At 41.3% G+C, this 13,169-nt stretch overlaps 1 protein-coding gene across 1 annotated transcript in view; it reads left to right on the top strand.

The window, feature by feature from the left end:
- The first annotated feature begins 2,010 nt into the window (after nucleotides 1-2,010).
- LOC139928671 (sialoadhesin-like) overlaps nucleotides 2,011-13,169 on the top strand; it is a 51,346-nt gene continuing 40,187 nt past the window's right edge. Inside the window, exons 1-5 of the mRNA XM_078282636.1 lie at nucleotides 2,011-2,027; nucleotides 2,312-2,394; nucleotides 11,255-11,611; nucleotides 11,791-12,018; nucleotides 12,287-12,646. Coding sequence (XP_078138762.1) covers nucleotides 2,340-2,394; nucleotides 11,255-11,611; nucleotides 11,791-12,018; nucleotides 12,287-12,646 — 1,000 coding nt within the window. The 5' untranslated portion in view covers nucleotides 2,011-2,027; nucleotides 2,312-2,339. The remainder of the gene's footprint in view (nucleotides 2,028-2,311; nucleotides 2,395-11,254; nucleotides 11,612-11,790; nucleotides 12,019-12,286; nucleotides 12,647-13,169) is intronic.

Here is a 13,169-nt window from a genome sequence, read left to right as displayed (position 1 = left end):
CAGGAGAGACCTGGCCAACAAGGCAGCATCATGACAACCATAAAAGTTAAAAATATAAACAACATACAACAATGTACATATGTAAAGCTCTTGTGTGAAACCACTTAGCTTCGTGTTTTTTTGCTCCTGCTTACTCAACACAGGTCAGCTCTATAAAGCATGTACCAGTTTCCAAAACCTAACTTCACTTGAAGCAAAGGAATCAAATTCTGCAAAGTATTTATGAGTTACTGCCATAGATTGTAAATATATTAACACTTCACTGTGTGTAGTTTATGTATATTGTTGAGATGAAATACGGTGACTTGCTTATGTGACATATTTTTCAGAAGCCTATTTCATTAAGTAGTAATAAAGACTCAAGAAAAAAAATATATTTTGCTTATTTCTCACTGACTCCCTGCTCTTTGTCACTCAAAGTATGTAGTAGTATAAAATAAACACTAAAATCAATAAGGTGTGAATTAGGATCAGGTTGATAGATTGCTGATGACATATCTTGGCAATATTGGCGAGATATATTTTATTAAAGGGTCTGTGTGTAATTTCTGGTCCAGTGCTGCCCTCTGTCGTTCAGCGTTGTCATGACAACAACACTCCACAACAACAGAGATCGTCATCAGCATGGTGGGCAGGTTGGACTGTTTCAGAATCAACAACAATGAACGTTCTATCATTAGGGTGACCAAATGTCCCGATATGTGCGGGACATTCCCTCATTTTGACCTATTGTCCCGCGTCCCGCAACCAGATGGAATGTCCCGCATTTTGATAAACGGAAGCTTGAAAATTTAAATCTATAAATTTCTATCATATTGTTATTTTCTTTTACCATGCATGCTGCACAGAGAGACGGCGCAGTCCTCCTGTGCTGTCAGGACAGGAGTGAGGAGAGTGAGTTGCTATGGTTACGGGGACGCTCTGTCTCTGCCGCCACCATAATTAATTCAGGACCTATTTTGAGAAGTTCTTAAGTAGGAAAATTAAAGATATTCGTAAGAAATGAGACTGTTACTAAGAAAATATTGAGGAATTGCACTTAAGAGCCTTTAGTGAACACATTCTCACCTAATGGACTGTGTAACCAAAAAAACCAAAAAAAAACCCAACTCTTTATCTGCCTCTATGCACTGCCTCGTAGCACCTATGTCCTGTTGGACCAGAACTTAGCTTTATGGCACTTACTCTCGTTGTTCTCTCCTGACTAGAACCTTGCTTGTGTTGTATTAAAATCTCATGTGTACGTCGCTTTGGATAAAAGCGTCTGCCAAATGGGAAATTAGCCGAAATTAAATTATTGTCAGACGATGATAAAGAATATAACACGTGAACATGTTTCCTACCTTTTATTGAGCAGGCTATTATTCAACTGTCCTGCAATGTGCTGCAAAATCAACATGGCTGTCCTGCAATTTGGTCATTTGGATTTGGTCACCATACACCCAGACCACAACATTTAGGTATATTTCTCTTTTTCTAGCATGGTTGTTATATATTTAGCCATTATTTGCATACAGACAATTCTCTGAAGGTGCCAGCTGTGGTTGATAGGAGATTTGTGATGCAACTGCAAAGCCTCAATTGTTCTCAACAACAGGTTAATGGGACACAGCTGACCCTGCTGGCTTGAAACGACCCGCTCAGCAGCTCAGAAACTGAATTATGCCACCAATTACAAAAAAGGAGTGATTAAAAACATGTCTTTCATTTTCCTTTCTGTCTTAAAATCGTCTTTTTTCAGAAGATGTGTTATCATGGCGGATGCATGGGGTGTTTCGTCTGTGGGTGATACAGATAAGGCTCTCTCTCTCTCTCTGTTTTCTATAGATACTAGACCGATATTAATCAGTTCATCAGCTTGCAAAACACCAAAACTAGCCATTTCTGCTATTAAACTTGGTGATTTACCGGCATGCTGCTTTCATACATGTTAATGATGTAAAGAGGAAGGAAGCCTGCTCTTACCAGCTTGTTTCTCTCCTGTCTACAAACTGTGTCAACCACAGAAGAGCACATCCTTCTCCACTGTAAGTTCTATCAGAGAAATTGTGTTTTAATGTTTTGTTTTATGGCTTATTGCTTAGAAATTTAACAGCCATTTGAAAAGTTATCATGCGGGATTTAATATTATTTTGGAGAACCCAACTGCCCAATTGCGTTAATACTTTGTTCAATGACAAGAGTAATGACAGAGTACAGTAGATGGCACATTGCTAAATATTAGTATAGTTGTGTTTTTGATGTGATAACTGATATATTTCTCATGTTATGTATATTAACTCCCTGCTGATGTGTTTTAACGTCTCTGAAGCCTCAACAGAGAGAGGAGAGGACCAGCTATGAGTTTTACAGCGGCAGCAAGTGGATTTGTTGTCTTCCTTCTGTCTGTGCCAGGTATTGTACATTTACATTTTCATTTTAGGCATTTTGCTGGCATACAGAGCAACATACAGAGAGTGTAAGGGTAGAATAAGCTTAAATTCCCAGCTGCCTAGATTGCATTATATTTACTATTCAAAGCATCAATACTAAGGAGTGCAAAGGTGGAAGCCTCACTGCCCTGACCATCAGTCTCTTTGTACAAGATGCAAAAAACAAAAGTAAGGCTCTGTTGTGATGTGATGTATATCTTTACAACTTTACATCATCAGACCTTCTCTTCCATTTCTTTAAAACTGGAGGTTCTTGAGTGTCTGTGTGGTGTCTTTTAGTGTTCAAATCCTAGAATCATCTTTATCTGTCATACAGTGAACATACAGTATCCTGTGTTGTGGTCATGACTGAAGCCCTCAGTTTAAGTCTTCACACAAGCGATGCCTCTCTTTATCCCTGTACCTACAGACTGTCAATTGTAAAGTGTTGTGCACATTAAAGACAGTGTGGGAAATGCTATTTCAGTGCAACTGGAATTGCATTTGACGGTCCAAAAAATTCAAAATGGACTCGTGTTTATTCATCTGAAGTTCATTTCCAAAAGGCTACATGTCCATGTTGAGGAAAAAATGAATCATTCACGAGCTCTAAAATATAGAGAATCCAGCCAGCTGTCAGTGTTATTACTTTCACATTTACAAGTACTACTTTCTTTTAAAAAGTACCGCAATTTGTGTTTTGTTGTTTGTGAGAATATGTGTGACTATTCATGGCAGATATCTCCTCATTTCTCATGGCAGATTTCTCATTTGCCAACTTCAACTTTACTATGTCAACATTATTATTTTTTCATCATACATCTGTACCAAACATCAGTGTGTGCCGTGTGCATTTATGGTTAATACTAATGGGCGTTTGGATCATCTAGGTGTCACATAGTGACTTTGAATACTTTCCCACAGCTCAGTGATCAGCATTTATCTACAGTTTCTTGTCACACAGCAGCAACATGACCACAGTGTCAACAGGGAGGGAACAAACAGAGTGTGAACAAACCAAAGTACAGACTCTATTTTATTTCATGCATCTCGCCCTTCTCATTATTTATGTTCTACCTTTTATCCTGTTCAGTAAAACTGCCTCATGGTCCACTGGTCCAATGCATTCCTGTTCCTTCTCTACACCTCCATACTGTACGACACCCTGCCTCAATCCACATAACAACTAACTGTAGAAAGCATGTGTACATCTTCCACTGTCCTTTGCACTGTAAATTCATAATATGTATGACTGAACATACAGTTTGTCTGTAGACTGCCCTAAGCCTGTGTTCGCCCTGGCTTAACCCAGAGCTGACATTATAAACATCAGAAACTTTATATATATGTATAGCCAATTTCAAAATAGAAGTTACAAAGTGCCCAACAAACAGGAAGTGAAAAGGGGAAAAAAAAAAAAAGTCATGCAAAACAGGTCCCAGTTTTTTACTTCATGAACTGAATACAACAGTGCAGTACTGCTGCTTTACTGCTCCACCCCTGAGAGAAATTGTTTGGAAAATGTATTTTTCTGAATTTCTTTCCCTTTTATCAGCTGTCAGAACATAAAATGATCTGGCAATTGTCTGTTTGGAAGATGTTTGTGTTACATTTAAGACACACTGTAGGCATTTGGCTGACACCTTTAACCCCAGCGACTTCCAATGAGCGCAACAGCAGAAAGCGTTTAAAGGACTAGTTCACCAAAATAATGAATATTCTGTCATGATCTACTCACCCTTGAAACACAGGTGAAGGTTGACAGCACAACTCTGTAGCAGCCTTGTCCAAAACAGCTGAAGTAAAAGGGGATTGTTTCTTTAGAGTTCCAAAAAGGACAAAAAAATCGCTCGTGCAACATAATTTGAGGCTTCTGAAGCCAAACAATCGCTCTGTGAGTGCAAAAGATCTATATTTACTCCATTATTTCACTACTGCCGTTGTTTGGGAAAATGTTCTCCCAGACCTTGCATGTTCACGCTCTGCTCAATGAGAACGCACAACCTTCCAGCAGTGTAAACTATTCCGTAATCTATGCCGATTATGAAATTGTAGCTGACGATTATCAATCACACAAATAATCGCGATCAACGATTTAATCACCTTTTTTTTTTAAACAATATTACAGTGTAACGGCTCAGATAAACCGGTGCATTTCTGTTCCATCTGTTCACGTCGGGAGGGTACGCAGCTATTTACTTCAGTGCAGCTGCTCAGCTGACTGTGCACACAGCAAGCTGCCAATCTGGAATGGAGCTGGATCAAAGCAGGCATGGCTTCTATATTTGACAGACTAGGCAGCGGTCTGTTGCATTTTTGAGCCATATAGCCTGACAAGATTTTGCTTATTATAGTAATTTATCATCATGTCAGTAATCAAAATCTAAGATACATAAACCAATGTGACTTAAATGTTGGAGATGAGGTTATGGATAGCCACGGAGAAGCCTTCTCTTTGGTAACACTAAGCCCCCCAAAAAAGTGACATAAGTGCTCCTATATGGTACATTAATATTCCTCATGGTCCTCATGTTTATATATAGGCTAATAAACAGATGGTCGGACATGGTTATATGACAAAACAAAATTAACTAAACAAAATGAATGAAGTAAGGAGAGCGTGGCACGAAGACAGAAGTGTGTTAGACAACCGCGCTATGACAACCTTTAATCACGGCGTGCCCATAATGTTGGGACTTACCCCACAGCACACTCAATATATTTCTGCACAACAAAAATGCCTCCATCCTCACCCGGGGGCTTACATGCTTCCTTCTCAAGCAGAGTAGACTACTGGCAATATTCCACATCGCAATAAACGAACAGTGACCATGTCGGCTGCAGATAAACTGATACAAACATCACTGAAGGAAGCCTAACATGAATATCAGCAACAGATGGGTAAATATGAGACTCAAAAACAACTACACAGGCAAAAAAATATTGTTCAACCATTTTATTTATTTATTTATTTTTTGTTCAACTTTGTCTTAATTCATTTTCATCATTTAGGCTATAGCTGTGTCTTTTGTCCTGTGCACTGCGCATGATATATAATAAACTGCACATAGTCTTTGTGTGGCCTATTATTTAAGGTTTAATAAAAAAAATTGTTTGCATATGTTTTAATTGAACAAAGTAATGTTTTGCACAACAGACCCGCTTGAAAATTTTAAGTAAACAAATCACAGTGGGGAACGACGGCAAGAAAGAAGCGGCAAAAAGTTTTGTGACATCCAATTTGTGACAGCGATTAGGCATAATTCTAGGTTTGTAAGTTGTGAACGGTCATCAGGTCTAATTGGTATGTAAATTTGAGTATCGTCCGCGTAACAGTGAAATTTAATACCATAACTGCGGAAAATTTCACCAAGAGGTAGCATGTAAATGGAGAAATGCAAAGGTCCGAGCACAGAGCCCTGCGGTACGCCAAAGTTAACTTTAGAGTAGTCAGATATAGCATTTTTATGTGAGACACAATGTGTTCTAGCAGATAGGTAGGAATTTAGCCAGGAAAGCGCACAGTCGCGGATGCCAACATAGCTCGCTAGGCGGTTTAAGAGAGTATTATGATCGACTGTATCGAATGCCGCACTCAACTCAAGTAGGATAAGAACAGAAGAAGAGTCGGAATCTGAGGCGAGGAGTAGGTCGTTTACCACTTTTGTGAGAGCAGTCTCAGTGCTATGGAGAGACCTAAAGCCAGATTGAAAGGGTTCGAAGAGACTATTACTCGAGAGGTAGTCAGTTAGTTGGGTAGAAACTATTCTTTCCAAGACTTTAGAGAGGAAGGGGAGATTGGAGATTGGTCTAAAGTTATTAAGAACGTCAGGATCAAGGTTAGATTTTTTGAGCAGAGGTTTAATTATGGCTGATTTGAAGGACGAGGGCACAATGCCAGAGGAGAGAGAGGTGTTAATGATATTGAGTAGGGAGGGGCCTAATATTGGGTGAAGTTCCTTAACCAATTTAGCAGGAAGAGGGTCAGATAAGCTGGTTGTGGATTTAGAACAAAGTACTAATTTAGAGAAGGTGTCTAAGGAGACAGTCTCAAATTGCGAGAGTATGACGGTGGTCTCTATTGCGTCTAATGCACGATTAGGAGTGGGATCAACGCCTTCGGTGGGTAAAGAATTGCTAATCTCATCTCTAATACAGTCAGTTTTGTGATTGAAGAAATTAAGCAAGTCATTTGCAGTAAATGGAGAGCTCGCTACAGGGGAGGGTTTGCGAGTAAGTTTTGCTACCATGTCAAATAGAAACTTTGGGATTATCTTTATTAGTGTTAATAAGATCTGAGTAGTAGGAGGTCCTAGCAGCGGAGAGCGTACGCTTGTAAATCATTAGGCTATTGCTCCAAGCTAGCCGAAAGACCTCAAGTTTGGATGAGCGCCATTTGCATTCTAGCTTTCTACACGCCTGTTTTTGAGCACGAGTTTCATCAGTAAACCAAGGGACGGGTCTTTATCAGTAGGGGCGCAACAGAGTCAAGCGAGTCAATTAGAATGGAGTTAAAGTTATCCGTGAACTCGTCAAGGGAACCGATTCGTTCAGGGAGAGAGGCAAGAGTTTTAGGTAGGAGATCAGCGAGTTTTGTAGTCGTCGAAGTATCAATACGGCGGATGCTGTAGGTATCAACTAGATTAGCATGCCGACAGGGCAGAACAATTTGAAATTTAATGAGATAATGATCTGATAATGCCGGTGGATACGGCAAAACTACTAAGTCTGAGACGTTAATACCACGAGCGAGGACCAGATCAAGAGTATTGCCGTTAGAATGGGTCTTTTCGTGAACCAACTGAGTAAAGCCAAAAGTGTCAATTAGGGACGAAAAAGCTTTGCTAAGTGGATTAGTTTTACGATTTAGATGAATATTTAAATCACCGATAATTAGGATGTTATCCGTACGAATTACAAGGTCAGAGAGGAAATTGGAAAATTCTTCTAGAAAAGATGAATAGGGCCCAGGAGGGCGATAAAGGATAATTAGGTAGAAAGGCAGGATACCAGAGTGGTTGAGGCCCATGCTAACTGGAATGGACGGGCGCATAGTGAGCATCTCACAAGATAAGAGTTTATTACTTAGATCTGGTGAAAGGTTCAGACTCGAATTGAAGATTAGGCCAACGCCCCCACCTTTCTTAGATGTCCGAGCGACATGGGAGTTGGTGAAATTGGAGGGGGAAGCTTCATTTAATGGAAGAACATCATCTGGCTTTAGCCAGGTTTCACATAATCCCATTATGTCAATACTATGTTCTTTAATTAAGTCATTGACCAGCAGGGCTTTGTTAGCGAGTGATCTGATATTAATGAATCCGAGTCGTATGCGCTTTGTGTTGCTAGTAGTTTTGGGACGCTCAGCATTGCGAATAGGTTTAATCTCAATTACGTTACTACTTTTTGTTTCGGGCGGCGGCCGAGGACGACGGGAGGAGAGTTTGTTGTAGAGTCAATGCTGCTGCCAGAAGGGTCGATATGAATAAGGTTATGCTGAGAATGTTTGGCTCTGCGATGGCAAAAGGTGGCACGGCGAGGGCAGGACACAGGCAAGATTGGATACCCTAAGCTATCTGAGCTATCAGACTCCAAACCCGCACTAGGTGAAGTCCTGGCAGGCTGTCTAACAACATCCCTTTCCCTTTATAACGAGCTGACGGAGTCTCACTTGTCATTTGTGGCGGGGTGGCGATATAAGCAAACAGAATATAACTAGCCCGACAACGGAATTTCACCCCAGGAAGTATATTGAGGAACCTGGACTAATTCCTCGGTCATACACAGGCTACACAAGTTCGATAAGTAAGACAGAGACGTGATTCCAAAAGAAATGCAAATTTATTGAATAATTAATGACTGGAAGGGTCTGTGGAGAGGATGGGTTAAACACAAATGAAAAATGAATCAAACCTATGTGAAAGGAAGTAACAAAATATTTATTACAATAATTTAATAAATATCTAACAAATGCAATTATTTTACTAAAACACTTCCAGTGCTTACAAAGGGGAGCGTGGGCTGAGGCCAGCAATGGAGAGGCAGACTAACTGAGGGTGTGTCCAGGGGTGCAACCACTTACCTACCACACGTGTATTCACTGCAAAACAGCAATCACAGCAAACAGGTGAAAAACAGTGTCCCAGTGCTCTTTTACCATTACAAGCTTGTGAAGGGAACCGCACCAGGGTGTCTAGCCTCCCCAACCAGCCAGCACTCTGCTCCACTATAGGGAAATAACAGAAAAATTAAATTACTCGAGCAAAATATGAAAAGGTCATTAATAACAAGCCAGTTGGCTCACACTAAAAGTACCAGACACAACTGGCAACAAGATAAAACAAGCAAGTCAACACACATACACAGTAAATACAAAACTATAGAGGCAAAACAGCAGCTGATAGAGACCTACAATACAAGAGACACATTAGTAACAGGTCTATAACACTATAATAACAATTACCTCAGGTATTTATCGTACCCTACTTACCCCTAACTACAGTGACCAGAACCTTGACGAAATGTGCGTTGGCTAAGCAGACTCAGGGTGGTAAGAATCCACGGCACCCAAGGGCAGACAGCAACTACAGCAAATAAGATTGATCAGTTGCAGTACCACTTCACATGTGCTTGGTGCACAAACAGTTGGAAAACATACCTTCACAAATCACAAAATCACAAAACAAGTCACAAATCTCAGCCAGCAGACACCAGTACGACCAGGTAGACAGGAGACTACTACAAACAAAATAAAACTCAGTCATTGAGTACATAAAAAGACCCTTAAACAACCTCATGACTGCATCACCTACCTCAGAGTCACAAAGAGGGGCCAATATGGCAACCAACAGGCAGAGGAAAGGAAAAGCAGCCATGATGCCACAGCTGCCTTAAATACCCTGACAAGCTAATTGGAGGGCTGGACCAGGGAGGAGTCAATCTAATGCTGTGGGGGGGTGTCGAGAACTAAGAGGGAGTACTGCATTAATATTGAAACAAGTGTTCCTACTACACATTCAAATACCTCTTCTCGCTTTATTCAGCAAGCTTCTCTCGTGACTACCAACTAGGTGATTAGCCTAACTGAGCGAGTTCACACTCGATCACCAGGCGCTAGCACTGCCCTTGGTCAGTCGAAACAGGCCCCGCGTTCTTCACCGTAGAACCGAGAGAGTGTTCACTAGTCACCATACTATCGAACACGTTTGCTAGCTGCCCACCATGGTAGCTCACACGTTTGCTAGCTAGTCACCACACTAGCTGGGCATTCAACCCCCGACAAGAAAAGTTTTGTAAAAAAAAAACCTTTCAGCTCTTAGTTTTTAGTTACCTAGCTACACCAAGCTACCCTAACTGAACACTTAGCTACTTGTTGTCGGCTAATATGATATCTGCACACCAGCAATATCCCTGGCTCTGTTTCACCATGGCAGATGCTAAACCACCTGCAAGGTTATGTTCCTGTGGTTGCAAAATCTCCAGAATGGACACCGATGCAGTGTGCCCTGCGTGCCTCGGGCCTCAACATGCCCAAGCAGCCGTAGCTTCTCCGGGCTTGTGCGAGCACTGCGCCCGTTTCACCATGAAAAGCCTCCGCCGCAGATTAGCATGCCAAGCTAACCTGTCCAACATGGATCCAATGCTAGGAGCGCATGTTGTGGAGGAATCCGGCATGGAATTTGACGAGTCGACCGCACCAGGCGCTAGCTGGGCCGACCAGCTGGACTTGGCTGGTCCTCTACCGGGGGAAATCGACGATCTCCGCGAGGCCATCCACTCTGATATCCTCGGTGGAGACGCTGACGACTCTGACACCTCCGGTGGGGTGTCGGATAACCTTCTTTCGGAGGAGGACGACGACGACGATAGCCCCCTGTTCGCTCCCTCTGGTCAGGTCTCTCAACTCCTGACACACGGCGCTTTTGGAGGTGATGCTACCGGGGCGCTAGCATCACCTGTGTCTACACAGACACTGGAGCAAAATCTGACTGGCTTGTACAAGGGGGCGTGTTTTATAGTTGGCGACTCTGAGGAAACGGCATAGTAATATGATTTAATTTTTTTACTGTGGTCACACCTCCAAGTACCAAAATCACCATAAATACTAAGAATTTCCACATCCTAGGATACCCCCCCTTTAAAATGCTGCTTGGATATGGAAATGCTGTGTAGTTGAGGCTTTAGCCCAATTATTATTGCTCCAGTGACAAACACACCTCTAAGGAATAACAGACTGCAGTTATAGGCTACGGTCACAGGAAGGATAGGCTATTTGGTGTCGGAAGCATGTGTGCTGGGTTAATATTAGTTTCATCTCTCACTGCAGTGAGTTTTATTTAAAAGCTTCTTAGATTAGTGAAACAATTTGGAAGACAGGTACACACTTGGGTTTATTTATGTGGGTTTATTTATTTAAGAGAAAACAAAAAATAAACCAAAACTGAGGCCATTAATGCAATCAGACGATTATAGAAAACAATCTGCGATATTTCATATAATCGCTATCACGCAATTATATGATCATCGGCACAGCCCTACTATTCAGTTAAATGGAAGCCACAGCACGCAAAAGTAATAAATATTCCCATGCCCCTAGAATGATAATGTATCATCTTACAAGATGCATATTCAGTTCTACTTAGATCGATACATGATGAGGAACTAGGACAGCTGCTGCAGTAGATCAGCACTTTTTACTCTGAGGAGTTTGAAGCTTTTCCCACAAAATGTAGTCCAGGTCTCTAGCAGGTTCACAAACTGCAGCAGCTCCACTACAGATGAAAGTCTGTCCTCTAATGTTTTTATGAATCTGATTCTGGTTTCTGATGTGCTCTGTGTTACAGTGGTACAGGGTCAGGATGACTGGGGAGTGACTTACACTCCTACTAAGATCTGTGCCTTAAAAGGATCAACAGTGGACATACGCTGCACCTACAGATACCCAGCGAACCTAGATCACCTTACTATCACAGCTGAAAAAACATTATGGTTTACTAAACAGGAGGGTGATGAACCTGTGGATCTGAGGACAGACTCAGAGTATGAAGGTCGTGTGGAGTATCATGGTGATCAGAAGAACTGCAGCCTGAGAATCACAGACCTGAGAGAGACTGACTCAGCTGTGTACAAGTTCAGGTTCATAACAAACCATCCAACTGGGAGCTATACTGGTTCACCTGGAGTCACTTTGACTGTCACAGGTAACATTTTGATCAGATGATTTGTTAATTCAGTTCCAAATATAGTTCAACATCTAGGAAATGCTGATGTTGTGATTGTGTGTGTGTGTGTGTGTGTGTGTGTGTGTGTGTGTGTGTGTGTGTGTGTGATTGAGTATTTAGTAACCATTGACTTTTCTGTTCTTTGTTCACATATCCAGATCTCCAGGTGCAGTTGACCAGATCAAGAGTCACTCGTCATTCTACCCAGGCAGAGCTGAAGTGTCACAGCAGTTGCCGTCTAGCTGGTCGTCCTTCCTACGTCTGGTACAAGAATGGACAGAAAATTAAGGAAGGAACTTCTTCTTCTTATACAGGCTACTTTGATCCTGGAGACAGTTATTCCTGTGCTGTAAAAGGACAAGATGATTTCCACTCTCCTCCAGTGTGTGAGTTTACTCCACAGTGTGTCACTAACATCATCTGGTTGAGCCTTTTATCTAATGTACTGTACCATGACTGCATGTATTTAATATGGGTGACCCCAGTAGAAATCAAACCCCCCACCCTGTCTGTGTTAGTGCCATGCTCTACCCATTGAGCTATACAGGAACACTGCTGCTGTCAGTTTCCCAACAAGAATACAACCTGCTCTGTATCACTGCAGTAAAAGATGCAATTCTAACAGTGATGTTTAAAAACGGTTTCATCTTTCAGGTGTCCATGATGATCGAAACTGCAACAGAGTGACTTACACCGACAGAAGCATCTGTGCCTTGAAGGGCTCATCAGTGGACATTTCTTGCACATACAACAGTTATCGAGATGATGTTGAATCAAAATTCTGGTTCAGTCCCAAACATAGTCGTCGATGGCAGGATTCCTCACAACCTGAGGACCTTAGTGGGGACTCAGAGTATGCAGGTCGTGTTCATCAGTTTGAAGCAGAGAGAGGACGCATCACTCTGACAATCACTGACCTGAGAGAGAGCGATTCAGCCGAGTATCGCTTCAAATTCAAAACTCAAAGCTTTGAATGGAAAAGTACTTTACCTGGTACAACTCTGACTGTCACAGGTACTGTTGAACACAAACTGATATATACAACAGCATGGTACATTTAAACTAACTGATGACATCTGGAGAATACCGTTGAATATTGTAAGAACAGTTTAATGTAAAATTGATAGATTATATGATCATCATGAATTTGTGTTCATCCCCATTCAGAGATTAATTGGATGATCCATTTACTTACTAATACTCCACAGTATTTAACATCTAGGAATTGTAACTGCTATTTTGACTGTGCGTGCGTGTGTGTGTGTGTGATTGGTAACCAGGTCTACAATTTCCTAATAATTTCCTAGAAAGGAACTGTTAATTTCTTAGGAATTTTCCTGGAAAGAACCATGAAATGATGTAGTGGTTATATAGGAAATGTAAGGAGCAGTCTGGTGAGTCGATAAGATACTGTCAATTTCTAAAAGAAGTTCCTGGAAAGAACTGCAAAACTATAAACTGTTTATTGGAAAAATAATAGGTAGAGGTCAATTATCAGAAGTCATTATTCATAGAATTATATAATATAGTTATTTGT

This window comes from Centroberyx gerrardi, chromosome 3 (assembly GCF_048128805.1).
Source record: "Centroberyx gerrardi isolate f3 chromosome 3, fCenGer3.hap1.cur.20231027, whole genome shotgun sequence".
In the NCBI taxonomy this organism is placed as follows: Eukaryota; Metazoa; Chordata; class Actinopteri; order Beryciformes; family Berycidae; genus Centroberyx; species Centroberyx gerrardi.
This window is presented reverse-complemented; position numbering and strand designations above follow the sequence as displayed.